General features: G+C 35.7%; 2 protein-coding genes across 7 annotated transcripts in view; one reads left to right on the top strand and one right to left on the bottom strand.

Moving 5' to 3' along the window:
- glsa (glutaminase a) overlaps positions 1 to 14,557 on the top strand; it is a 19,361-nt gene extending 4,804 nt beyond the window's left edge. For 2 of the 6 annotated variants that reach the window (XM_043223490.1, XM_043223493.1), the window contains exons 2-18: positions 869 to 965; positions 1,041 to 1,159; positions 1,801 to 1,930; positions 2,015 to 2,094; positions 2,211 to 2,374; positions 2,658 to 2,716; positions 4,133 to 4,165; positions 4,244 to 4,302; positions 4,918 to 4,984; positions 5,081 to 5,131; positions 6,202 to 6,378; positions 6,460 to 6,591; positions 6,669 to 6,761; positions 9,814 to 9,875; positions 9,950 to 10,026; positions 10,186 to 10,249; positions 11,218 to 14,557. In XM_043223490.1, coding sequence (XP_043079425.1) covers positions 869 to 965; positions 1,041 to 1,159; positions 1,801 to 1,930; positions 2,015 to 2,094; positions 2,211 to 2,374; positions 2,658 to 2,716; positions 4,133 to 4,165; positions 4,244 to 4,302; positions 4,918 to 4,984; positions 5,081 to 5,131; positions 6,202 to 6,378; positions 6,460 to 6,591; positions 6,669 to 6,761; positions 9,814 to 9,875; positions 9,950 to 10,026; positions 10,186 to 10,249; positions 11,218 to 11,371 — 1,618 coding nt within the window. In that variant the 3' untranslated portion in view covers positions 11,372 to 14,557. Of the gene's footprint in view, positions 1 to 868; positions 966 to 1,040; positions 1,160 to 1,800; positions 1,931 to 2,014; positions 2,095 to 2,210; positions 2,375 to 2,657; positions 2,717 to 2,815; positions 3,397 to 4,132; positions 4,166 to 4,243; positions 4,303 to 4,917; positions 4,985 to 5,080; positions 5,132 to 6,201; positions 6,379 to 6,459; positions 6,592 to 6,668; positions 6,762 to 7,910; positions 9,583 to 9,813; positions 9,876 to 9,949; positions 10,027 to 10,185; positions 10,250 to 11,217 lie in introns of those variants that run through there. The other 4 variants (XM_043223491.1, XM_043223492.1, XM_043223495.1 and 1 more) reach the window with 4 other exon arrangements.
- On the bottom strand, positions 13,838 to 26,256 carry stat1a (signal transducer and activator of transcription 1a). Its single transcript, XM_043223489.1, has 25 exons — positions 26,084 to 26,256; positions 24,927 to 25,071; positions 23,958 to 24,108; positions 23,728 to 23,823; positions 23,471 to 23,560; positions 23,302 to 23,380; positions 22,049 to 22,140; positions 21,803 to 21,954; positions 20,986 to 21,144; positions 20,816 to 20,908; positions 20,659 to 20,718; positions 20,468 to 20,491; positions 20,269 to 20,356; positions 20,120 to 20,161; positions 19,232 to 19,315; positions 19,041 to 19,139; positions 18,210 to 18,345; positions 18,066 to 18,121; positions 17,885 to 17,976; positions 17,339 to 17,478; positions 16,983 to 17,171; positions 16,819 to 16,894; positions 16,071 to 16,140; positions 15,949 to 15,981; positions 13,838 to 15,850 (listed from the first exon to the last, which is right to left on the bottom strand). The coding sequence occupies exons 2-25, from the start codon at positions 25,052 to 25,054 to the stop codon at positions 15,827 to 15,829; spliced, it is 2,253 nt and encodes a 750-aa protein (XP_043079424.1). The 5' UTR covers positions 25,055 to 25,071; positions 26,084 to 26,256; the 3' UTR covers positions 13,838 to 15,826.

The following is a 26,256-nucleotide window of genomic DNA, read 5'->3' as shown; positions in this document are numbered from 1 at the left end:
AGAATGCAGTCCATAGTTGGAACTTCTGAATCTGCAGTAGGAAGTTTTATTCCCAAATGCTTTTAATTACACCCTGCTTAACATATTTTAATTATTCAGACCCGAACTGTTAATTAACCACCTTTTCTCACAAACTAACTTTTTATGAGAAATATGGGTTTCGGATGATCTCACAATGCCAGTCAATGGTAAAATGCATTTTTTCTTAAGTTTTCCCAGGCTTTATGCACAAATATGGTTGTGGATAAAAGGTTTATGCTTATGGCACCCATGGTGGCAGACTTTGAGACTTTTGTTACTTGCATAGGATATATTTTGGGCCTAATGCTTATTGAAAATCATGAGTTTTTGATTAAAGGGTTGCTCCACCGCAAATTGAAAATTTTGTTGTTGTTCCAAAACCGTAAAAGATTTGCTACGGTGCAGAATTTATGGAATAATATTTTTTCTTCCTGTACAAAAGGTATTCTCGTCGCCTCGTAAAATACAGATTGAACCACTGATGGCAGACGATGCCACTATCTTTCATATTTTTCTGAACAGTGTTCATTTCTTGGCAGTCAGTGCCTTAAATTGTGTTCAGACAATGAACGAAGCTTTTACGGGTTTAGTACGACATGGGGGGTAAGTGGTTAATGACAACATTTTCCTTTTGTGGTGGAGTAACACTTTAAATTGGATTTTATTAAAAACATCTTTATTATCCATTGAGAAACCTACTGAATGGCATAATGAGGTTAATTCTGAAACCGAAATGGTAGGAAGTCTCAGCGCGACCTCTCCTGCTGCCGATAAACAATGTTCCTTGAATAAATCATCTATTTTTGTTTGCTCTCTGCTTACTGGATCTTCTGTGTATCCGTCACAGGAGAAGGAAGGCAGGCATTTTGCCCAGCCTGGAAGATCTGCTGTTTTACACCATTGCCGAAGGCCAGGAGAAAATTCCAGCTCACAAATTCACCACGGTAAAACCACAGCCCAGCTGACCAAGTGTCACCTTAAAGCTCTTGAATGCAGGCTAAACGTTGTTGCTTTTTCAGGCGCTGAAATCCACAGGTCTGCGTACTGGAGACCCTCGTCTTAAGGAGTGTATGGAGATGTTAAAGGTCACCCTGAAGACCACATCGGACGGCGCGCTCGATCGACATCTCTTCAAAAAGTAAATAAACTGTGTTAAACCCTATATGCTTGAAGAACGCAAATGAAAACTGTTTTTAGTTCAATAAGAGTATATTGGCTGAAGTTGCAGTGTAATTTTTAGATGGCAAAACCCCATAGTTATTATTAAAGCATGAAACAAAGATTTCATATAGCAGCCGTTTCCCAAGGACACATTAAATGAGGGGTCACTGAGTCCTGCGGCTCATGAATTATTTAGTTTTACTCAGAAAATACGTAAAAATGGCTAAAGGCCTGAGAGAATGATAAAACCATAACCGGTTTATTATTAGAGCTTGGGAAATGAAAGCCATAGTTGAAATGCTACAAAAACTACATCAAATACAAATAAAAAAAACGAATTCAAATTATACACAGAGTGAAAATGGAACAAATTAAATCAAATTAAAAAGTATGAGCAAAAAATATAATAGTGCTGTATATCAATCATACTTTTTTCAGAAGAGTTTTGTAGAATGAGCAGCGGTATTATTACGACAGTTTTGTATTTATTATAATATAGGAAGTCGTTATAGTTTATCACAGTCAAATAATTCAGTTTTATATTCCGTTTCTGTAACATTTTAACGTCAATTTGAGTTTTAAAAACAATTCATGATCTTCACTTTTCTCTTTCTTCAGGTGTGTGCAAAGCAACATTGTGTTGCTAACGCAGGCTTTCCGGAAAAAGTTCGTCATTCCTGACTTCCAGTCGTTTACCTCTCACGTCGATCAAATTTACGAGAGCGCTAAATCACTGTCAGGTGGCCAGGTACGCTCGTAATACAACACGGCGTCAATTTCTGATGCAGTTTGTTTACGGATTGTTTTACATTGTTGTTTTTTTTCATATCAGGTGGCAGATTACATTCCTCAGTTAGCGAAATTTAGCCCAAATCTCTGGGCCGTGGCCCTGTGCACCGTAGATGGCCAACGGTGAGATTCCTGCCATTCGCACAATTGCTAAATTCTTTTCATCGTGCTTGATTATTTTTTTTTTTCGTCAATCTAGTTTCTCGAAAAGCTAACCTTGACATTTTTGCACGTTACAGGTACACTGCGGGTGACACGAAAGTCCCGTTTTGTCTGCAGTCGTGCGTGAAACCGTTAAAGTACGCAGTAGCCGTTCACGATCACGGCACCGAATACGTGCACCGCTTTATAGGAAAGGAGCCCAGCGGCCTTCGTTTCAACAAACTCTTTCTTGACGAAGATGGTACGGATTTCGAAGACGTTTCGAAAACGTGAAAAATAGCTAGAATGAAAATATGAGTGATGTTGTGTTTAATTCCGAAATCGAAAGAAACTGGATTAGTCTGGATTGCTTGTGCGTTATTGTGACTCTCGTACCGACGGCACCCATTCGCTGCAATGGCTTCATTGTTGAGCAAGCGGTTTAATGCTAAATTAATATCTAAAAACCTTTTGGGTGGCCTAAGGGTTTTAAAAAAACTTTTAATGTTCCCAAAGCAATCTTCATCAATCCGTTTTTTTTCCAGATAAACCTCACAATCCCATGGTAAACGCCGGCGCCATAGTTTGCACCTCCCTCCTCAAGGTAAATCACATTCTCATCTTCGCATCCTCCCGCTGTTTAATAAAAGCGGGTGTCCCAAATTTGATAACCCGAAAGTGCCTTGCAGAATGTTTAGCTTGACGCGTTCGCGGATGTTCGGCGTGAGAACGGATCAGAGGGACGAATGGAATTTAATCTGATTACTTTCCCTCTTTCGTCAGATTAAGGTTATGAATAATCACGCTGAAGGGATTATATTGAAGAGGCAAACGGATGCGAGAGAGAACGAATGATGGTCAGGAATCAGAGAGGGCAGTGTGATAGAATAATAAACACTTGAGAAACACGCTGTAATAAATATACAATGTTTCTATTCTTCGTTGATTAGAAAGAATTGCATAATATTGTTTTTTTGGGGTTTTTTTAAAGCCACGACCTGTAGTTAGCATCCTCGCTAAAGCCTACAGTAGAAATGCAGGGCTTGGTTTGCCTGTTATGAACGATGTTACACCGTTACAAACATGTATAAGCATATATTTCTGACTTTTTTGTAATGACGTTAAAGGTAAATCGTCTGCATGACACGCATCTTTCTCAGGCCCGTCGAGGTGGTAATGTGTGATGTCTGTGTGAAGGCTTTCTGTGGTTTTATTGTTGTTGCGTATTTTACAGCATTAGGAACTGTGGGAAATTTTGACCCTCCCAACAGGTCAATGACGTTGGTAATTTCCCTTTCATTTATTTGTTTTTCCTCATTGAACAAATTTCAAACCGAGCTAATGCTAAGCTACGTTAGCGCAAGTCTGACAAATCCATTGCTTTGACAGAAAATCAAATGCAACTGTTTCATTTCTTCAGAATCAAGCTTTATTTGTGTTTTTAATTTTTGTTTTTGTACTTTTTAACAAAAAAATCACCTATTTAGTGAGACGCTATACTCTTTGTTTCGCTTAAATATTTCTTCAATGTGGAAAAAAAACGTATTTAAGAGCCTCAGATCAATGCATTACATTGAGTTTCTCTAGAGATCTACTAAAACAAACTTACAGACAGCACACAGTTCAAATTACTTGGCAGTTTATTGTTTTGTTTTAGTTTTGTCTGATTTTTTTTTTTTCCACACCCCTTTAACAACTTACATTTGTGATTCCACAGCAATAATAGCACTTACTTGGACACAAACACTGTTTGCCTTTATTTCTTTCAACGATGTTACTCAACTCTAGTGAGCTAGAATCCTTTTTTTCCATTCTTCATTTGAAATGCCTCTCAAGCTGTAGAGAAATGATTTTACTATCAATCTAATTTAAACCATCTCTGTCTGTAATGCCTAATGTATAGATATTTTGGTAGTTTCCTTTAACTGGAATGGCTAAGCTTTGAGAAGTTTGTGTGTAACTCTACAACGTTTCATGTCTATGTTACACCGCATTCATGCAGTTTGTTTTCGACTTTCAGCAAGGTGTAAGCAACGCTGAGAAGTTTGACTATGTGAGTATATTAGTGCGGTTCGTTCTTACTGTTAATCCCGTTGAGAGCTGCGGCGTTTAAACGAGTGTTTTGTTTTAGGTGATGAACTTTATGAAGAAGTTGGCAGGAAATGAATACGTCGGTTTCAGCAATGCTACGTAAGTGATGCTAGTAGCAGTGATTTTAAATGAAAAGTCAATTATAAATAGAAACACTGAACAATAGAACCTTGCATAATGAAATCTGATAGTAGTATTCAACTAAAAATTTTTTATTTTAAATATAAAAGTAATCAAATGTGAAATGATCCCATCAGCATAAATTCTACTGCTGTCAAACATTTAATTGCATACAAAAAAATGGTTATGTTTGCATAATGTGTTCTGTGCATATTTAAGATGACTGTATACATGCGTGCACACACTATATAGATATGTGTGTGTATATATGTGTGTGTGTGTAATTAATATATAAACGTATTCTAAAATATATACATGCATTTATATATACATAATAACTACACAGTAAACACACATTATGTAAACAAAAAATGTAAATAATTTTAATTAAATATAAAATAATTAAATATTTGACAGCACTATTTTAAACGGTCAACTAAAAAGTTGTGAATAAAACGAAGCTTATTGGAGTATGTTAAAAATAAAATTACATTAAATTCAGTGTTACTTCCCATTTCTATATAATTGTTTATGAAATTTACCGCAATATCTTTGTTAAAGTTGATGCTGTAAGTACTTTCTTGCCGTTGGTAGGTTTCAGTCCGAGCGACTGTCAGGTGACAGAAACTTTGCCATTGGTTACTACTTAAAGGAAAAGAAGGTATGCGTTTAAACATTTGATTGCAATTAGGTTCCATTGAAACTTCAGTGAAAAAAAAAAAAAAATTATTTTTGTTTTTTCTCTCCATACTTGCAGTGTTTCCCAGAAGGTACAGATATGATCTCCATCCTGGACCTTTACTTCCAGGTAAGCATAAGATTTTCAGTTTGGATACGAGTGTTGAATATGTGTGTGGCTTTGGTTTCACGATGCATTTCTATTACGATTATCGTATCAACGATTCGATTCGATTCCATATGCGTCACAATGCATCATGATTATATCAAATTTATTTTGAGTATTATTATTATTATTATTATTATTCAGTTATACAACCAGCCTACTTTTTAAAATATTATGTTATATTATTATTTTATTGATTATATAATTCATTAATTATGGTTAAAAATTCTAAGTAGGCCTAAATATAGCTTCAAAACGTGCAAGCAAATATAATGCAATAAAGGAGGAAAAGACAAGTGACAAAGAAAAAGCACTTTCAGTATCTGGGAGTGCAGAGTATTGAGATTATTGAGATTTTTATGGGTTTTTCTTTTTTAATGTGAATAATTTTATGGGCTGTAATCGATTATGGACTATGCTATTATCGATGCAGAATCTTCCACGTCCGCATTACGGTGCAACTATTAATTTTGACACCCCTATCTGCCAGCAGATGTAGACTTCCAACAATTAAGAAAAGTTTTATTTTTTTTTTTAATCAACAAGCTTTGAAGAAATGTAACATTTACATAACTTGCTCATCAGTGGATCCTCTGCAGCGGATGGGTGCCGTCGGAACGAGAGTCCACACAGCTGATCAAATCACCACACAAAGTGATCCACACCACTTTAAAAGCCAGAACAGTTGCATACAATTATGTAGGTGGATTTTGATGAGGATGGACTTTTTCGCTGGGGGAAGCTCTGGTGTTTTAGATGGAATAGATGGTTCGAGGATAAAAACGTCTTAACGATGGATTGGTTTGCTACAAACTTCTCACTTTAAATCACGCTAACTGGAGTGGTGTGGATTGTTGTGATGTATTTATCAGCTGTTTGACTCATCGCGACGGCACCCATTCACTTAAACGGATACTTTGCTGAGCAAATGACTCGCGATCTACATCTCAGGCGACCTGAGGGCGAATACATTTTCAGCACATTCAAATTTTTGCACCCGCTGTTCCTTTCAAGCGTTTGTTTGGTTTGTCCAGCTGTGCTCCATCGAGGTAACCTGCGAAAGCGCCAGTGTGATGGCCGCCACCCTGGCGAACGGCGGCTTCTGTCCGATCACGGGCGAGCGCGTGCTGAACCCCGAGGCCGTGCGGAACACTCTGAGCCTCATGCACTCCTGCGGCATGTACGACTTCTCCGGACAGTTTGCTTTCCATGTGAGTGTCACACCTGGAGAAACGATTTGAGACGAGGCATTCAGGACACGAGACGAGCTCAGGGTGTGTGTTGTGTTGTAGGTCGGTCTCCCGGCTAAATCGGGGGTCTCTGGAGGCATCCTGCTGGTGGTGCCTAATGTGATGGGCATCATGTGTTGGTCTCCTCCTCTTGACAAACTGGGCAACAGTGTTCGAGGAATCCAGTTTTGCACGGTACTAAATCTATATAATCATCTGTTTCAGTCGTGTCTCTCTCGCTCTCATTGATTTAAGTCTTTTTTTTCTTTTAGGATCTGGTCCAGCTCTTTAATTTCCACAACTATGATAATTTACGCCACTTTGCCAAGAAACTGGATCCACGCCGAGAGGGCGGAGACCAGCGGGTGAGTGACAGATCTGTCCTTCCGACCACATACAGTATGCAACTAGGGGTGGGATGTAACACGGCATGAATTTCCAAACAGTGCTGTACAATATATATATATATATATATATATATTAACTGTACATTCATATGGACAATAAGATGATGATAATAATAATTGTCAGTATATTATATAGTACATTTTGCTAAGTCACATCCCTAACACAAGTTTTCTAAATGTTTTTGTTTTTAGAAAAGCCTTGATAAATATTTGATAAATTGAAAAGTTGTCGTGATATTACGCTGCATTATTGTACACTACATATGAAATATGTTTTAGGGCTGTGCATTCAAAATAATGTTTGTTTGTGTGTGTGTGTGTGTGTGTGTGTGTATATATATATATATATATATATATATATATATATATATATATATATATATATATATATAATAAATATAAACTAAAAATATACATATAACAATATATTATAATATTATATTAAATACTAAATATACACAGTACACACGCATTTAATTTTTAATTAAAAATAATTTTTATATGCAAACTTATGCAAAAACAGTTGTTGTTTTTTTCTTTAAGCATGTCTTGGATGTCTGTTTAATTTTTGGGGCCACTGTATATCCCACCTCTAGATGCAACTAATGCTAATAATCTTGACTCAATTATGAGTGTGTGTGTGTGTGTGTGTGTGTGTGTGTGTGTGTGTGCAAACTGAATGCAAACTGACAAACCAAATTATGCTAACTGTCCTAGGATCTTATCCCGTATTTTTTAAACAATTGACTTCTCTTAGCAAATGCATATTTCTTTTCCTCTTCATTGTCTGCCCTCTGCTGGAGGACCGGCATCCTCTCTGCTTTTCAGCTCCACTGCTATTCATGTGCCTTAATGTAGGATGCTAAATATTCTACCGCTTGACTGACTTACTCCTGCTAATATAATACAAGCTAAATATGTCCGTGACGCTTCTTCACTTGAAAATAACTCCCGAGGCGCGCTTTTCTGATTGACTGGCTTGCTTAGATTTCCACCGTTTCCTTGTTTTCTTCTTTCTCTGCCATCCATACTAATCCAAGCAGGAAATTTCATCATGATATAATCTAATCTGATAATCTGTCCGTGTCCGTATTGGTTGAACCGCAGCAGCAGCAGCAGAATCTCGAACCACTGGACTATACGAGCCTTCAGAAGGAACTAGCGCTCGCAGACAAAGTGTGGAAAAAAGTCTGTCCTTCCGAAACGGACGAGGACAGTTCCACCACCGTAGTCTATAGGATGGAAAGTGCGGCGGAGAGAAACTAGAAGAGACACACCGGCGCGACCCAACCTTCCTCCATGTCCGCAGTCCTTCACCCAATCACTTTCTCGGGTTTATGTTTTGTTTTATTTGGTTTTGCGTTTTGTTTGTTTTCGTTTTACTTGGTTTTGGTTCGTTTGCTGTTCGTTTTGTTTTAGTTGGATTCGGTTTGTTTTCGTTTAGCGGTTTTTGCTGTGTTTCTTTATTTTAGTTGGTTTTTGATTTTGTTTTAATTGGTTTTGTTTGTTTTTCGTTTTAGTCGGTTTGGTTTTGTTTTTTGTTTTTTACTTAACTTTTGGGTTTTTGTTTCGTTTGTATTCGTTTTATTTTCTCTGGCTAGGTTTTGGTGGTTTTTATACTGTGAAGAAAGCCAAAGACCTTTTGAACCTCACGTGCAATTTGTTGAACTTTTTAAAGTAAAGGGACTCGGTAAGGCCCAAACAATGCCATGTGATATCACATACAGTAATACTGTGATTCTTTGGTTATTGTATTTTTATTAAAAAATGGTAAAACAATTGCTACAAGATAGTCACATATTTACAGTTTTTTCCCAAAGTTAAAATACCTTCTCCTTTTACTAAATTAATGTATTTATTTTCTTACAGGCCATACATTTTTCACATTATTTATTGGCTAAACGTCTGAACGAGCCAGACGCCGCAGCATTGAGTTTTGATCTCGATGACTTCTTAAAGTTTCAGGAAACAATAAGTACTTTTATTGTTTTAGTTTGTTGCTGCTAGCTTCACAAAAATAACACAAAAGAACTGGTCTTTAGTTTATTTGATTTGTGCATAATTACATAATTTTTTTTCACCGAGTCCCTTTCTTTTTTGACCTAATTCGATGTCTAAACGTTTGTTGAATGTATGTTTTGGTGCATGTCCTGTTAACTTATTTCATTCAGTATTGGAGTTAATAAAGTGGAGAAAAACGTGTTCATGTATTTGAAAGAAGCGGGCAAAAATGGTGCAGGTTTTCTGTGTTCGGTCTGACATCAACAGTGATTTAATTTCAACAATATTTGCACAAAACATGTAAATTATAAAAGAAAGGCATTCGGACGTTGTATTACAAACCAAACACGTGATTTCACAAACCACATCTCATCCTCTGCTCAAATCAGCTGCATCTGTAACCCAGTTTTGACTTGAATTAAACATGTGCTGTATGTTTTTCACTGTGCTCTCAGCTTGATCAGTCATTTATCGTTTGTGAAACTGTGCCTCTTGAAATCCAGGAATGTGCTTAAAGATTACTGAAGTATAAGTTACTTTCCACTGAGAAATGTTTAAACTTGCGATCATTTAAACTGACTACTTGAACTTGATGTTTTGTTTTTGTTTTAGATCTTTTTTTTTTTTTTTTTTTCAGTATTATCACTTCCTTCGCGAAATGTGACCGTGTGAAATATACGCAACCGATCTGTTCGTGCCAAACAAGATTATCCTCTTTAAACCCTGTCGACTTTATTTATTTTCTCCCTGTGCTTTAATAAATAATTGACAAACGCAAGTTTCGTTTAACTTCGTGCGTGTTTGTTTCTTCATCCCGGTTTCGAAAACATTGCAACTGTTGTTTGTGTCAGTTTCGTTTAACTCCTTTTAAAAGTGTTTTTTTTTCCCCTCCTGCAGGGCCTAAATACGAGCCAACCGGTTTTTGGGATCTTCTAGCGATCCGTGCGGAGTTGCGATGTCATTGTGATGTCGTTAACGCGCCACAAACGACTCCTCTGTTTTCTTCCAGGTCAAGTCGGTCATAAACCTGCTGTTTGCGGCCTACACGGGAGACGTGTCTGCTCTGAGAAGGTACCGCTCCACCCATAAAACGCTTCTTTTTCACTTCTAAACACGGATCTTGAGTTCACGTGTGCTCTGTGCAGGTTCGCGCTCTCATCGATGGATATGGAGCAGAGAGATTACGACTCTCGGACGGCTCTTCATGTAGCTGCTGCCGAAGGTGAGGTGACGGGGAACTCTTCTATATCTGCGGCTTCAGATATTGTCACGCTCTTCCACCCTCAGACTTGCTGACATGCTGTTCGTTTCCTCTGCCTGACCTCGTTTTCTCTGCGCACCGAGTGGAGATCTTGCTAATGTGCGCTTTTGTGGGTTTCAGGTCACGCTGAGGTTGTTCGTTTTCTTCTAGAAGCTTGTAAGGTGAACCCGGTGCCCAGAGACAGGTATGAATAGAAAACACTGCAACACGGCTTTACGTCTTGTTTTTGGCATAACTCTTAAAACCACCTGAATGTGAAAAGTGTTTCACAAAATAAGGCAAGGCTGGAGAAAACGGCAACGTAATAAAGCTGTATTCAAAAAATGGTCTCTAAGACCATTTATTGTTAAATAAATTTATTAGCCATAATGTTTATAGAAATGAAAATAATGGATTTTTTTAATATATTATTATCATGATGGGTACATAATTTTTTTTAATTGCAGTTAATGATTATTATTAATTTTATTAATTATTTTAACACTTAACACTTTATTTATTTATTTTCTTTAAGAAATGTTTTTGAATTGAGTTGAGCCTTTTTTTAGGATCAATATTTTTGTATTTTTATTACTGTACTACAGTTATTTCTTTCTTACAGTTAAATTAGGTATCATAAACTAGTAACTAACAATCAACAGCATGTATTAATCTAGCTTAAGGTTAATATTGATTTGCCATTTTTTGGTTTATTGAAATGAACAAATAACAAATTAAAAAGTGCTAAAAAAAATTGTGAATTTGTTTTAAATAAAAAAAAAATATTTTTAACGTAATTATTAGAATATAGTGTTGTCGAACGATTGCGTATTTATGTACATATATTATGTAAATAAAAACATTTAAAAAACAATTAGTTTTAACCAGTTACAGCTTTACAGTATGTTGTTAGAACAATTTAACAATTTATTAGTTATGTATCATAAGTTAAATATTTTTTTAAAGCATTTATTGTTTATAGTTTACAAGTTCAAAAAGACTAGTTACCACAAAATTTTAGTTCATCTTTAAAGCTTAATTAATTGCTAATTTATTAGTTTTAATGGTTGTTGTGTACACTCGCCCCTCCATTTTAGTTGTTTGTCAAAAGAAGCAATTACTTCAAATGATCACTTGCAGTTCCTTTAAACTTGCCGTCTGATCTCGTTGCAGGTGGGGTAACACTCCCATGGACGAGGCCATTCATTTTGGCCATCACGATGTCGTAACAATCCTGCAGGACTATCACAACACCTACAGCCCCAAGGAGACCACCGCCGACAGCGACAAGGAGACGGTCGAGAAGAACCTGGACGGGATGCTGTAGAGATGATAAAACGCTCCACATGTTTCCCAGTGAGTGTCTGAGGTATTCTTTTGAGAAGAAAGCATACAAAACAAAACAAAAAAAACAGCCTTTGGGCCCCTTTCCCCTGTTTTGTGACGTTCGTGTGTGTGTGTGTGTGTGTGTGTGTGTGTGTGTGACCTCCATTAACATGGTAAATTTGTTTTATCTTACACTTGGGGGAATGTAGCCTCATAAAGGTCTTATTTAGCTGTATCTCCACATAAACGTACGATACAAATTTAATATACTCAATACAAGTAAATCTATTAAAAGGTGTATATATATAGTTCATGTACATTCATTTATGGTTTGAGAACCTTCATAGATAATGATGTCAAATAGATATTTAAGAAAAGGCAGCTTGACTAGAGAAGGTAGCATTGGGAGGGATTTGATTTGTTTCCATGATTTGATCCCTTTTCTTCTCCCTATAGTTTGTTATAAATCAACATGAAAAACAGTTGTAGTTCCATATGCCTTTTATTTGCGTATCATGTTGTGAATATGTTCCAAATTACGCTGTTTTTGATTGTTTAAAAAATGCACTTTTTTTATTTATTTATTTTTTATTTGTATTATATTTATTTATTTGTCTTTCAACATCTTTTTTTATTTTAAATCAAGGTAACACTTTACATTTAAGTTTCACAATTATAGTTAACATTAGTTAATTTAGGTACCGTACTAATAATTAACTATTGATTTATTCAGGCAAAAATAAAAAAAAAAATACTGTTGTTCAAAATAGTATTATAAAAGTATTGTAATTGATCGTTACTTCGTGATGCGCATCTCCTAATGTTAACTACGTGAAACTTATTGTGAAGTGTTACCGAATTGCTTTGACGCACTAGAAGCAACTTTTTTTCCGTACCAGCCTGTTCGGTGAACTACAGGAATTTCCTGTATTTGATATGTGCTTGATGTCAATGAATGAAAATATTAAAATTGTCACCAGAAACACTTAGACACTAGAAAAAGACACTGTAATTAAAAAAAAAAACCTGTAAGTTCATTATGCTACAAGAATTTCCTGTATTTGATATCTATCGAATTTAGTTACATTTAATATATATGCCATCAAAATGACTTTAAAACTCCAGAAGGCCGGTTTCACACCTTCCTGTTCAATGCACTACAGGGATTTCCTGTATTTAATAGCCATCTACCTGACTGATGCAAACGAATTGAAAATTGTCAAGTGTTACTTTACGATTATTGTTAAAGCGCCAAGAGAAAAAAGCTAATTATACCTGCCTGTTCATTGTACTACAGGAATGATTTGTATTTGATACCTGTATATGTCATGTTAACCAAAATTAATTGTAATCACGTTAAAGCATTCTTTTCTTACTTGGCCGTTCATTGTACTACAAGAACGACCTGTATTCAGTACTTGTGTTTTACACTTTAACATTAGTGAAGGGTCACCATAATTACTTTAAAGCCCTAGAAGGACCATTTTTGTGAAAGGACCAGACTTTCTCTGTACTACAATAATTCCCTGTATTTCTGTTCAACCACTTAACTAGTTGAAAACGTTTGTCACGAAGTACTAGGACAATTTTTCCACCTTCCTGTTCTTTCTACTACCTGAATTTCCTGTATTTCTTATTTAAATTTCGGTTTATTAACATTAGTGAAGTGAAATTCCTACCTACAGGAATTTCATGTATTTGATAGCTAGCTGCTAAACTAAAGTTAACGTTAACTAATTGTAAAGTGTTGCCAAATGACTTTTTTTTTTTTTTTTTTTACTGTATACCATATCTGCTCACTCAACTAATGTTAACAAAGTTATTGTAAAGAATCACCAAAACCACTTTAAAGCACTAGGAGCATTTTCACCTGAACATTAAATTACAGGAATTCCCCGTATTTGATACTTATCTAATGATAACGAAAATAAACGTTTTGGAAATTCACAAAAATTCCTAAAAAAAAAAAAGACCATGTCCTATGTTCTTTTCCTACCTTTCCTGTATTTCATACCAATATAATTGAAAGTAGGTGTCCATTTATTAACATTAGTTTGGCATTATGACATTGATTTAAAACATTAGAAGGACCATTTTCTTACCCGCCCATCAATGTACTACAGGAATTTCCTGTATTTATCTATCAAACTAATGTTAACAAATCAAAATTAATTGCAAATTGTTACCAAATTAGTTCTCACACCTGATGCTTCATTGTACTGCAGGAACTTCCTGTATTTTTGAACAGCGATGTGTTTTTTTTTTTTTTTTTTTTAAGCATGATTTAAATCTTACGGCAGTTGTTTAATGAATAATTATGTGGAAAACGAACACAAGTAGCATCCAAACTGGACTGCAGTGTCGCCTTTTGAATATCCTGCAAGATATTCAAATGCAGGATGTGAAAACTGATTTGTCCCGTAGCTTTTAGATTAGCATTCGTGTATGAAAAAGAACCAAGCAAAAAAATAATAATAATTCTGTTTTATTGTCGGTACATGGTAAAATGACAAGTAAAATTCGAAATTAAACAGACAAAAATGCACTGGAATTGCTCGCAACGCAGTCGAACTTGTCCCGTCAGTTGGGTCCTTCGGTGAAATTACTTTATGAACGGTTAGTTTTATGTCTGTAAACACGTATCCAGAAAAGCACACTGATTGTTCTAATGTACAGTACGGACGACAGAGAGGCGCGCGTATACTTGAAAAACCTCCAAAGTTGATCTAAACTATGTGAATATTTTCTAGTGGGACACTATGGTTGAAGTATTGTAAATGTGTTTTGTAATGAGTGTGTGTGAGTGTGGAAAATTTGTTATATATAGGAAAAAAACCAAAAAATCGAAGCAACTCAACAAAGAGACTCGACGATACAAACAAAAGTAGGTCACTGATCGTATTCAACTTTGTACGTTTCTTTGTCGCGTTTTAGTCCATTTTTGTCGCATTGTGTAATTTCTTGTTTTTGCGGAGAAAGGAGTTACGAGTTTTTTCTGCATTTGTTTATTACTGCTATGAATGTATCGCATTGTCGTCCTTGTTGTGATATTTCCTTTCGATTTGCTTTTATTTAACTATGCTATACTGTGGATGTTCTAGATTTGTTTGCATTTAATGTCAAAGAAAATGATCGATATATTCCACACAAGAAATGCTAGATAAAAACAATAAAGGCTTTGAACATACATAGCATTTTGGTATAAATTTTTCCTATCTTATAGCTGTACATGCATCAGACGGATATCCATTAAATGAATATCTCAAATATATATAATTTGGCAATTTTTATCTGGTTTTTAAACATTTTTCACACGTTTGTATACAGTACCATTTCGTTCGCCGATGTGTCATTTGCGTTTTCTTGGTCTGTGCCGAAAGTTTCTAAGGTGCAGATTTAAGTCATTTCAAACAAGATGGTTTTCCCCAATAATAACTTTCTATCGTGTCCAAAACGAATAAGACAAAAGCATTTTTCCCTGTAATTTAACACAGTAGCGCAATCCAGTGCAAAAAGTGAGAAATGACAACATAAACTATATAAAGTGAACATAACACTAACAGAGCACCAGCAAGTTAAGGAGAATATCAAGAAGACCGGACATACTGGGTTTTTTTTCACATATTTGGAAACTGGAAATTAACCTCTAACAGCTTAAAAGGTTTTGTCAGACCTGAACTCCTACATCTCGTAGCTCTTTCTGGAGTTATCTTTGAGGGCGTTTTATCCCAAAGAAACTTAAACATTAAAATCTAAAACTTGCTTTCAGAAAACAAAGCCTATTTTAGGACCAATATTTTTGTTGAGGACATTGTTTTTTGTTTGTTCCCATTATTTTCATAATGTATTTTTATTACTAATAGTCATTTCTTTATTACAGTAAAATTCCCGTACTACAGTAATTTACTGATTTTAATACAAAAAAAAAAAACAAGTCAGTGTGACTTATGTAATTTTTTAAAAATATATTTTGTTCATATTAACATAAATAAAATTTTCGATTGCTTGCATAATGTTAGTCTTATAAAAAAATCTTATTAGTCCTAAAAATAGGTTTAATTTTCTTTACATAAAAAAAAAAATTGTGAAATTTTATCCATCTAGCTTTTTTGTTCACTTTCTTCTTCTCTATTACTTGGCATCTGAGGAAATGAAGTGCCGTTCGTACACGACTTTCCTGGCTAAAACATTTTCGAGAACAAGTGCTGTGGTAACAGTAGCATCGCTATGAGGTTAATTCGATCTATTTGGTTGTCTTTATGCTATAGTTGACAGCATATACAGTGTTTTTCAAATAACGTTAGCATGAAAAAGAAAGGATGGCTAAACCAAATAGCTAAACCTCGACTAGATGTTCCTCTTTCGTTTGCGCTATTACAGAAAAAACTGAATAATTAAACATTTCAATTTTTTTTTTTTTTTTTTTTTTTTTTTTTTTTTGGCATCATCTGTCCACTTAAGAGAGACTTAAGTCTGAGGGCTGTGGACACAAAAACAACAAAAAACGGTATCAGGATCTATTAATGTTTTTATATATATATATATATATATATATATGTATGAATAATGGTACTCTACCTCAAAAGTTATCGAATCGGTGACGTATCGGTTCTAAAATAAAAAGAGATGTAGAATAAGTGCCGTTAATATTTTTGGTATTTCTTTAAATTGCATTGTGAATGTATAATTGTTTGTCGTACAATGCGCTCCAGCTCGCCGTAAACCTCGGGCGACATTGGCATAAGCGTGTCGTTGTAGTCTTGTGGCTGCCTATGTGAACACAAAATAAAAAATAACACGGGCATGATTAGGTTAAACAGTCTTGGAAAAAAAAGTCAAACGTATGGTGTGTGCGCAACAAATTAAATTATTTGCACATGTAGGTTGCATACAGAGTTGATGCAAAAAAACGCGAATAAATGCAAAAAACGCAAATAAATGCAAAAAACGCAAATAAATGCAAATTCGCGTCTGGTGGCAAGAACGATACATATTGGATGACGTGATTGACACAGACACAATGTTCGTACACTTGCGCAAACGAGGAGCTTATTGACACATCCAGTACGCGTGATGTTTTAATTTGCACGAGTGACGGGAAAAATATTCTGCGAGTAGTCTGGAGTGACAACGCAACGCAAATTTTTGCTTTGCTTTGTGAGCACACCTTTATGCAGTTTGCAACCAAAAATTGGAAATGCACGGGAAACTAATTTCACCTAGTGGAAATGTTTGGTACTGCGCCCAAACATCTTAGTAGACACAACATTTTTGTGACGTCAACCTCATATTTGAAACGCACACTGTTTCGATTTTCATGCATTAAAACATGTTTCGAAAAATATTATTCAATCAAAATAAAAACGCATTCAAGGATTCCGTTGACTTTTTTATAAATATAATTTATGTACTAAAAATACAAAATATTGAGGGTTAACGCTGACTTACATTTCAGAGATGGAGATGAGAGTGGTGCTGATGTAGCCCTCATCAGACTTCTTATCCACATCCATTGGTTCTTGCTCTGGATAAACAAAAGTGTATATATTTAAAAAAAAAAAATTTACCACATTTATAATATTTTACATGAAGCCCAACTGTGTGTTTCTTACTGTCTGTAGGTTTGGAGTAGTATTTTTTGAAGGCCTCGTCTTTGAGTATATTGGGAAATAGGAAGCGTAGGGGATTTTCTGGGACGTTATCGTCCGCCATCACGCGATAATTGCGAATAATATCTGGAAGAGAGACGGCGGAGAGTTCCTTCTTCGTGTAGGGCTCCACGGAGCGAATCTGTGGCTCTTCTACACAAACACAACACCAAACCTATGAGCATTAAATTTGCAAAAACCGATTTCATATGAAGCTAAGTTAAGGTGAAGCCCGCATCCAAACCAGCTGACATTTTAATATCAATATCAGATATTGGTTTCATTTAGTCCTTATTGTTGGAGAGTGAACAACATCTCACCGTTAGCATCGTGTTCAACCCAGCTGAACGTGATGGCTCCGTCACGGTTGCTCTCGCTGAAGCGCAACAGAAACGTCCCGGAAGCTTTGTCATGTAGCAGCGCTTTAGTTCGGTCTTTGGTCACGAAACCCATTATACAGCTGCCATAGATAGATAGACAGACAGGGTTAAAGCAGAATTTCACTTCTATAAAAGCCAGTTAAAACTTCAAACACAACCTAAATGTGTTAATGTATTTATTTAAAAATAAAAGTATTTCCAATGCTAATTAAAAGTTGCTACAAAGTAATGTCTTTTTAAATTCTTAACTGCGCGTCTTCAGTAAAACCTGACGGCACTAGATGTTTTTAAACTCGCCCTATGTTTTTATTTTCAGTTATTAATTTTAGTGCTTTAGCTTAAACTTACAAAAAGAGTTTTGTTTTGGTTAACGACAATGACCCTGGTGTGTAAAGTACTGCAGCCATCCAAGCTGGCAACCACCTATAACCATACATGATGTTGCTCCCAGCTGTATTTTCCTAATTCAAACATCTGGTTTCTTACCCATCGTCCCACAAACTGAGCAGGTGTCTCTTTATTAAGTCCAAAATTCCTTCAATCCACAGCCAGAAGGTGAAGTTCTTCTCACTGCCAGACTACATCAAACACAAGTCTCAAATCAGCTCTCTTCTAAACAGCAGGAACTTAACGGATTAGTAAAAACTAAAATCTTGTACAGGCCAACCTTGCAGAATCTGTTCCAAGGAATCTGAGCTTCTGGATCCATCACCGCTTTAGGTCCTGTGGGCCCAGGTTTGAACGCTTGTGCGTTTAGTTCATCCGTTTCAAGAGAATTAGCTGCCGTATGAATTAAGTGTACGGTACTTACCAAGGAGCTTGGTACCCAGCATGCTTAACTGTTCTTGATTAAGACCCCTCTTGGTGATGGAGGAGAACTGCCAGCTCAGCACCTCCGATAGGTGCCCCCACGTGGCTGAAGGAGGAGTGACGAAGAACGAAAGGTTCTGGAAAACAAAGAAAATGGAAGTTCGAGGCATGTCGGGACCTGTGGACAAGCCTCCAGGAATCTGTTTTGTGATGCATGTAGAGCTCATATCATACACTCAACCTCCGTTGAAGAGAACTTGTATATTTTGACTAGATTGGTAAATTAAAATTTAGAATTTTTGTGAAATATTTCAAGTTCAATTTATTTATTTCATTTTTATTTAAATCCAGTTCAAGTATTTAAACGTATTTTTTCTGCCAAAAGTTTGTCAAGGCAACACTTTCACGTTTGTTCTCTAATCTAATATTTATATCTGTTTTTTTTTTTGTTAATTTACTTTATTTCAGTTTTAAAATTTTCAGTTACTTGCCATTTCATTTTTTTTTCCCTTTTTATTTATATTTTCATCTTTCATTTTAGTAAAATTCTTAGTAATTTTATGTGCTTTTGCAATTTTTCTGTATTTATTTTTGTAATATTTAAATATTATTTTTATTTTAATTTCGAGTTTTAGTGCTTTACTTTAAAATTGGTTTTAAAACATGTATTGTTTAAAGTGGTTTTATTACAGTTTTACTTTATTTCCATCTTAAACCTGTGTCAGTTTTTTGACAAGGCATCCTTTGCTTTAAATTCTCTCTTTTTTTTTTTTAAGTCCGATTTTTGTGTAATCTTTTTTTGTACGTAACACTAGTGTTAAAGAGGATTTACCTTCGGCTCAGAGGTCAGCATGTTGTACCACATGATAGAGGCCCATCCACTGGGCAGCTGACTGACGTTGGAGATCACGACTATAGGCAGAGATGTAGTCTGGAGATGGAGAGAGAGAAGAAAGCGGATGATGATCACGATTTGGTGCCCTTTATGCTTTTAAACTCTCTTGTTCTGAAGCATCTTCTAACCTCAAAGTTCATGACCATTCCAGACCAGCAGAGCTCAGCCTCGAAGGTGATGGAGTGAAGTTCCTCCGTGACGATCAGAGGGCCCTGGCGAACGTTCAACAACGAATTTAACCAAAGAGGACAGTTTGTGGTGTTGTTCTACCAAGTTTAAAGCTCGACTATGCAGAAGTTCAAAAGTAAAAAAAGAGCTAAACAAGGAGAGAATCGCATTTCTGCTTACGATTGACTTCAGAAGACCCTTCTTTCCTGATCATTTTTATGTGATGTGTATTTTATGTGTATGAGATTTTTATGTTCCAGATAGGAACGCAAGATCTACAGCTTTGGAGCAACATGAGGGTGAGTAAATTTTTTTTTTTTTTTTTTTTTTTTTACAATTTAATGAAAAGAAAGTAATGTGTGCTTTAATTCTGCAAGCTTGCTTTAAATTGATCAAAGTGATAGTACAGTCTGTCAAATGATTAAATATTTTTGTTTACATAATATTTTGAAATATTTCAATACATATACATTTATATATTAAATATTATAGTAAAGACATTTGTTACAAAAGATTTCAGTTTTAAATAAATGTTGCTGAACTTTCAATTTATCTATTCGGAAAAAAAAAAATCACAAAAGTACTAAGCAGTACAACAGTTTTTTTTTAACATATGATGATGATAATAATAATAATAATAATAATATTTCTTGAGCAGCAAATTAGTGGATTATGTGACCGCAATAATAATGCAAAAAAAATGATTTTTCATCACTGGAATAAATAAAATTTTTACAATATATTAAAATAAAAAAGGTATTTCAAATTGTAATAATATTTCACAATATAAAAAAAAAATGCTGCCTCGGTGAGCGGAATTTGAAAAAGAAGAAAAGTTCAAAACTCACCTCACTTGTTCTGTTTCCGGTAACTTTCTTCTCTTTAAGTTGCTGTGAAGCAAAAAGAGTTTAGTTAATGCTTACTTTATTATTTGACTAATTTAGGATCTTAAACTAGAGCTACGCTGTAATTAGCTTTTTTTTTCTTTTCGTTTTACCAGATGACGGAATTCTGCTGCCATCCCGTTGGACTCCTCCATGTTCATGACCTTCATGGCCGTTCCCAAGATGTTGAACATGCGAAACCTAGCAGGAGCGTTACAAAGCAAAGAGTTATCGGTATAAATAAGTCTCATTTTTAGGGTAACTGTGCCTTTTAAAACAGCTATGCAAATAAGGAAACGATGTAGCACGCACCCTTTCCGTTTCTCAACGATATCCCTGAAAGGTGAAAAGCGACGGGTTAATCAATGAACTGTTTTTATGAATGCATGCTAACCTACACGAGTGAATGCACGTCGGTATTTTATCAAACTTGTAAGCTAATTTGGAGACATAAACGGTTCCTTTATGATTCACGGTTGAGTCAGAGTATGTACAACACTTACTTGTCGAATTGCACCTTCACCCGAACAGTGTGGTTAAATTCCTGAAGTTTTATGAGCAGCCTGGAGCGCAGAAATTGTGATTCATTATTCATCGAGTAAACATTATCCGGCCTTCAGTTCCAGAGAAATGTGAATCATCTGCCGTGTGTCTGGTTACCGTAATTTGAGGGTGAACAGGACGCCCGTCTTCAGCACCAAAGGTCTTTGCAATTGTGTCGGCATGCACGGCTGTCGCTCGACGACCATAGAGCTGAAACGAAACGCAAAAATTCATCGTCGGTGACTCTCTCTCCTGCTGCGGCGTTTCAAGCAAACTGCGTTTCTTACTTCGTGATGAGATTTTTGAGGTTCAGCGTGATCCTTTCGTCCAGAGTGCTTTTGCTGAGGGTGATGGGGTCGTTCTCGTAGGTGTATTTGTGCTCCAGCTCCAGAAGTTTCTTGCGCTGCTGCCTGAGCTGAAGCAGAGATTCTCCTAGAGAAGTGAACCTGATGGGAAAGACGAGCATGATTCTAAACACGCGCGTAAACGCGACTTCGAAGAAGCTAAAAATTCGATATAGTGAATTTGTAATAGTTTGTGAAAACTTCGATAAATTTCTGCGTGGTTTTGCAAGCGGAAAATCCATCGTCAGTGGCGTGCAACACGATCAATATTCATATACTGTTCCTATATTCGATATCGTCAACATTTTTATAAAATATCGCGAGCAGAAAATGTATACATTTTTTTTTTCATATTTAAATAGTCAAAATATTAACATACTGTCAATATTTTATTTAAATTACAAAAAAAGGCCCAATTTAAACAGTGTAGCGAAATTATAACTATTTACATATTGCCAAAATTTCGCAATTTATAAAAATCGAACAAAGACAAAGTAGACTAGATTTTGCTGACAAAATGTAAAACATTGGTATTTGCGATCATCTGTAAAAAAAAAAAATCATCTTAAAATTCAGGATTAAAATACAATTATGAGCAATACGGGTCAGCTTTGGCGGTGTTTGAAGATCGTGAAACTATTACAATTGGTTGTCATGATATAACGAGTCGCGATATTCTACAGCTAAATTTTTTTGCATTTTACTACTAAAAAACAATCTATGGTAAGAAGGAAATCATGAATGGGTTTGTGTTTGTTACCAGTTCTGCAGCTGGTCCAAGCAGACGTTGGTTAGTCCACCGATGCAAGCCATCTGTTGACGGCGCCTCCATTCGGCCAGTTCTGTTGAGATTAGCTCAAAGACCACCGGATCCATATTGTTTAACACCTCCGACATCTGACTGATCACTTTCTACACGCAGACAAGGTTGAAAGTAACCGCTCCGCCCCGCTAACCAATCAGCATTAAAGAACGGGAAGATGCGAAGGATCTCTAATGTCCTTACCTTTCTTGTTTCGTTGAGTTTCATAAACATAGCACGGATCGTCAGTCTCTCGCGGTTCAGGTCTTCCTTTGAAATCGTTCCGTTCAGTTCCTCTGTTGGAACAGATGAAAGCGAGTTTCGATATAAAAATAAAAAAGCATTGTTCTGATGAAAGGTGCTGTTATATCATGGCAAATTTCCATGAGCTTGAATTTCAGTACTTGACAAAAAAGCAACTTCTTACTTGGTGCATTAGATTACCATTGTTTTGAGGAATTTTTGATTAGCTAGCTAGCTCTGACCTAAGATGCCGTTACACTTACCGTTAAAATTTTTGCTAGTAAACGGCAACACTGAGTTTTGGTACTTGCCGAAAAAGAGCTACTTGCGTCTCATTCACTGATTTTTTTTCAAGAGCGAAATGAGCAATGCTGCACTTCGGTACTTTTAAAAATGGCTACTTCCGACTTCCGGTGCAACACATAACTATTGTTGAAATTTTCGAGACATAAGAAATACTTGATTTAGCGAATAATTAGCTAGTTGTGACCTAAGATGCAGTTACGCGTGATGCTACGTAACTTTTCGCAAGCGAAATAAGCAAGTTTCCAAAAAACAGCTAGTTCTGACTTGTCACATTTAACTATGTTGGACTAAAGTTCGAGAGCAAAATAAGCAATACTGAGTTTCTATAGTTTCTTTAGGCTAATTACATCTGACAAATATTCATGAATGAAATATGCGATACTTAGTTCAGTAGTTGACGAAAAAGTGTTAGTTTTGACTTGAGACGAGGTGGCATTTACCATTTATTCAAGAAATTTTTACGAGCAAAATAAGCATTATTGAATTTTGATAGCTAGTTCTGAATGGAAGTGTTGTCGTATGCGCTGTTTGGCAAATCTTTGCGAGAAAATTTCCGCATCTGACAAAAAGAGGTGCGCCACTTTAGCTAGTTTGGTGAATTTTCACAAAATAAGCGATACTGAGTTTCTATAGCCTAATTTGCTGGTTAGCTTCGTTACATTTTCTTGAGCGAAGTAAGCAGTTATTTTTGGTGTTTCACATTCGCTGAAGTTTTACAAATGTTCAAGAGCGAAAAAAGCAATAGCGAGTTTCTATACTTTTCAAATGAATGGCTCGTTCTGGCTGAAGATTTTTGCAAGCGAAAAATAAATGCTTTTTTACTTTTTAGAGGAATTTCTGTAGTGTGGCCGTGCATTTAATAAAGTAATTTTTTACTCCAAATAAGGCATTATTTTTAATCCTGCTACCTCTGTTTTGTAGAGTTTTCTTCTTGAAGTCGTATTCGTCTTGCTGGTCTTCTAGATTTTTGATGGTCTGCTCCGTGTCCTGAAAGGAAGTTTAAAAAAAAAAAAGATGCTTTACACGACTTTTCGATGAGAATTAAACCTGGATTGTGACGGCGTTAGCGTGCATCACCTGCACTTTCATCTTTATGTCTTTCACCCTTCCGTCCATTTCTCGATGTTTCTCCACGATCATGTCATTTTGGGCGCTTTCGGCTCGATTCTGTAACGAAATGCTAATTACCAACTCCGTGTCACTGTGCGGAAAAGTGCAGCTTGCACAATATTGCGAAATATCTCCTTTTCGCGTTTTGCATGGATTTAAATGACATGATCAAAATTCACAGTGCTAGTGTTGGAAATCAGTAGATGTTTTTACTCATTCCTGACCTCTGACACTTGGGCAGACGCCAGAATCTTCCTTTCCTCGCTGAGGTTCCTGCTGATGATCATCGCCATGGAGACCGGATCATCTTGGAAGAGGCTCTAAAACACAAGGTCCTCAATTGGTGGCACGTTGCAACTTGTCTTTTCAGATCTGCTTTATTGCCTAATGATTCAGTGGCTTCCACACAATTACTAAAAGGAAATGATTATGCCAGTTAGCTGCAGACAGGCACCTGCAAGTTCCTCTTGATCTTGCGGATGTTGTGCTGATTCAGGAAGTCTTTCTCCATCGCGAAGCGGCTGTGTTGGTGATCTAACTGGGTCAAAAGATCATGAAACCTCACGGTGGCCAGAGACTCGTTCTCCACGTTAGCAACATGGTCCCTTTAAGAGAACAAAGAGCATTCACTCCAATGCCTTTCTGTCGCCTCCACTAGCTCTGGATGACCCATGATGCTGATTATAAAATGTTACCGCTAGTTAACTGTGTGCAGAATATTAGTTTTCTGGAAGATGTCGTATTTGAAGTAACTTTTATCTGAAGTTTGTTTATAAACATCATGTGAGGCCTTATGTACAATAAACAGAATAATTTCTATTCTTCTTATAATAATTTATTTTAATATTTTCATAATTTAATTTAATAAATAAAAATATAATAACATAATTTATAAAAATTCCAACTAAAAATAATTAACATTTAATTAATATTATATACATATTTTCTCCTTTAAAATATATATGCAGTTAGAAAGTAATACAGGTTTTAAAATGTATATTATCATTACCTTAATCACCTTTTTGCAGATTTAAAATATAAAGTTATAATAACATTTTATTCAGTCATATAAGATCACCTTAAAAGTGTTCATTAATATTATTTTAACATGTTTATATTGACATTCTAATTTAATTTAAAAATAAAAATGCACACATTTTTTTACATAATATATTTTTAAATAATATTGTAATATTTACATGTGAATTGTTTAAATAATAATAATATGTTAATATTATTATTCCAGTTACCCTTAAAAATATTAATAATTATAATAATAGTTCATATTAGCTTTTTGAACTTTATAATAAATATTGGTAATTGTAATGAACAATTATGTTTGCCGGTTTATCATTATCATACTATCACACATAAGAAATTGTGTGTTAGACAGACTTGTAAAGATATAAATGGTGGTCCGCACCAGTCGTGGCTTTCTATCCAGCTGCTGAGGTACTGCCGGATGGCCATCGGAAAGCTGTCATCGTACAGTTGGTCGACCTGTTCCAAAAACTTTGAATCCAGTTGTTGAAGCTCCAACCACTGACTCATTTCTGCAAATCTGTGGGCTGAGAGTTAAAATGCATGACAAATTATGTTTGACAATACACAAGCCACGGTGACTTTTTTTTTTTTCAAAAATCACATTAAAAGCAGATCTCAACAGAGCAGGCATTTCTCTGCAAGATGCAAGATAATGAGATCTCTATCTCGAATAAATGGCTCACGAAATTTTTAGGTGTTTTTTTGTGTGTGTGTGTGTGTGTGTGTGTGTGGTCTTTGTCTTCTAACCTAGCAGCTACTTACGAATTTACTTTTTGCACACAAAGCTCATTTTGTCTAAAACCATTAAGTAAATTGTGCATTATTATTTTAATTATTAATGGTTTTGCATGGTAAAGAGTGTAGCGAATGGGGGTGTTTTATGCTTTAAGACAAACAAGATATTCCGTGCTTAGGTTGTTGTTGTTATGAAAATATTTTTTATTACAGTTTTAGTTTACAGTAGGCATGATTAAGACCGCGATAAACGACTGATGTAACCGAACATTAGCAATGTCAAAAAGGCTGTGCATCTCGTTTCTTAACGTTTTAAAACAACGTACGTGTGCATACAGTGGGATTTGGAGGTATTGTTTTTGCCTGAATATATTTTAAGACTTTATATAAATACGATACGCGTTCAGTGTTTCTTTATTCAGACCGCTAAGTTAGGTAAGGGTGGGTGGGAGAGCGTGTGGGTGGATAGATGTGTGTGGGTTGTATAATAATAATCATAATAATAATAATAATAATAATGCTATATTGATCGATCGTTGTTATTATTATGAACACATAGTATTATTTTGCCTGCATTCATGAGGGCCACGTGTAAGGTGCAGAAGACTTTAAACAAATGACTATATAAGGCCTTTCACGTTTTTGCATTGCGTCCACTAACATGTGAAATCTAATAATCCCACGTATTCTTCATGAGGATAATATCACACTTTCGTCAAACGCCAGCACAAAACTTCCTGTAAAATGTCACGCAGGAAAAAAAATGAACGCGGAAATTAAAGTTATTGTTGTGCTACTCACCTCACGTTATCCGAAAAGAATGAATCCGCGGATATATTTAATTCGTCTTTCACCGCAGCAGAATAACGCGGAAGAAAAAGCCCAGTTCCTGTTATTGTCGATTTGTTGTTGCTTTCCCAGCAGTCTTTCCAGTAGATGTCCGACTCCTTCTGCGCGAGGAGCGTGTGTGTCTT

The sequence above is a fragment of the Puntigrus tetrazona genome, chromosome 22 (assembly GCF_018831695.1).
Source record: "Puntigrus tetrazona isolate hp1 chromosome 22, ASM1883169v1, whole genome shotgun sequence".
Lineage (NCBI taxonomy): Eukaryota > Metazoa > Chordata > Actinopteri > Cypriniformes > Cyprinidae > Puntigrus > Puntigrus tetrazona.
The sequence above is the reverse complement of the archived record's forward strand: the minus strand, read 5'-3'. Positions and strand labels throughout refer to the sequence as shown.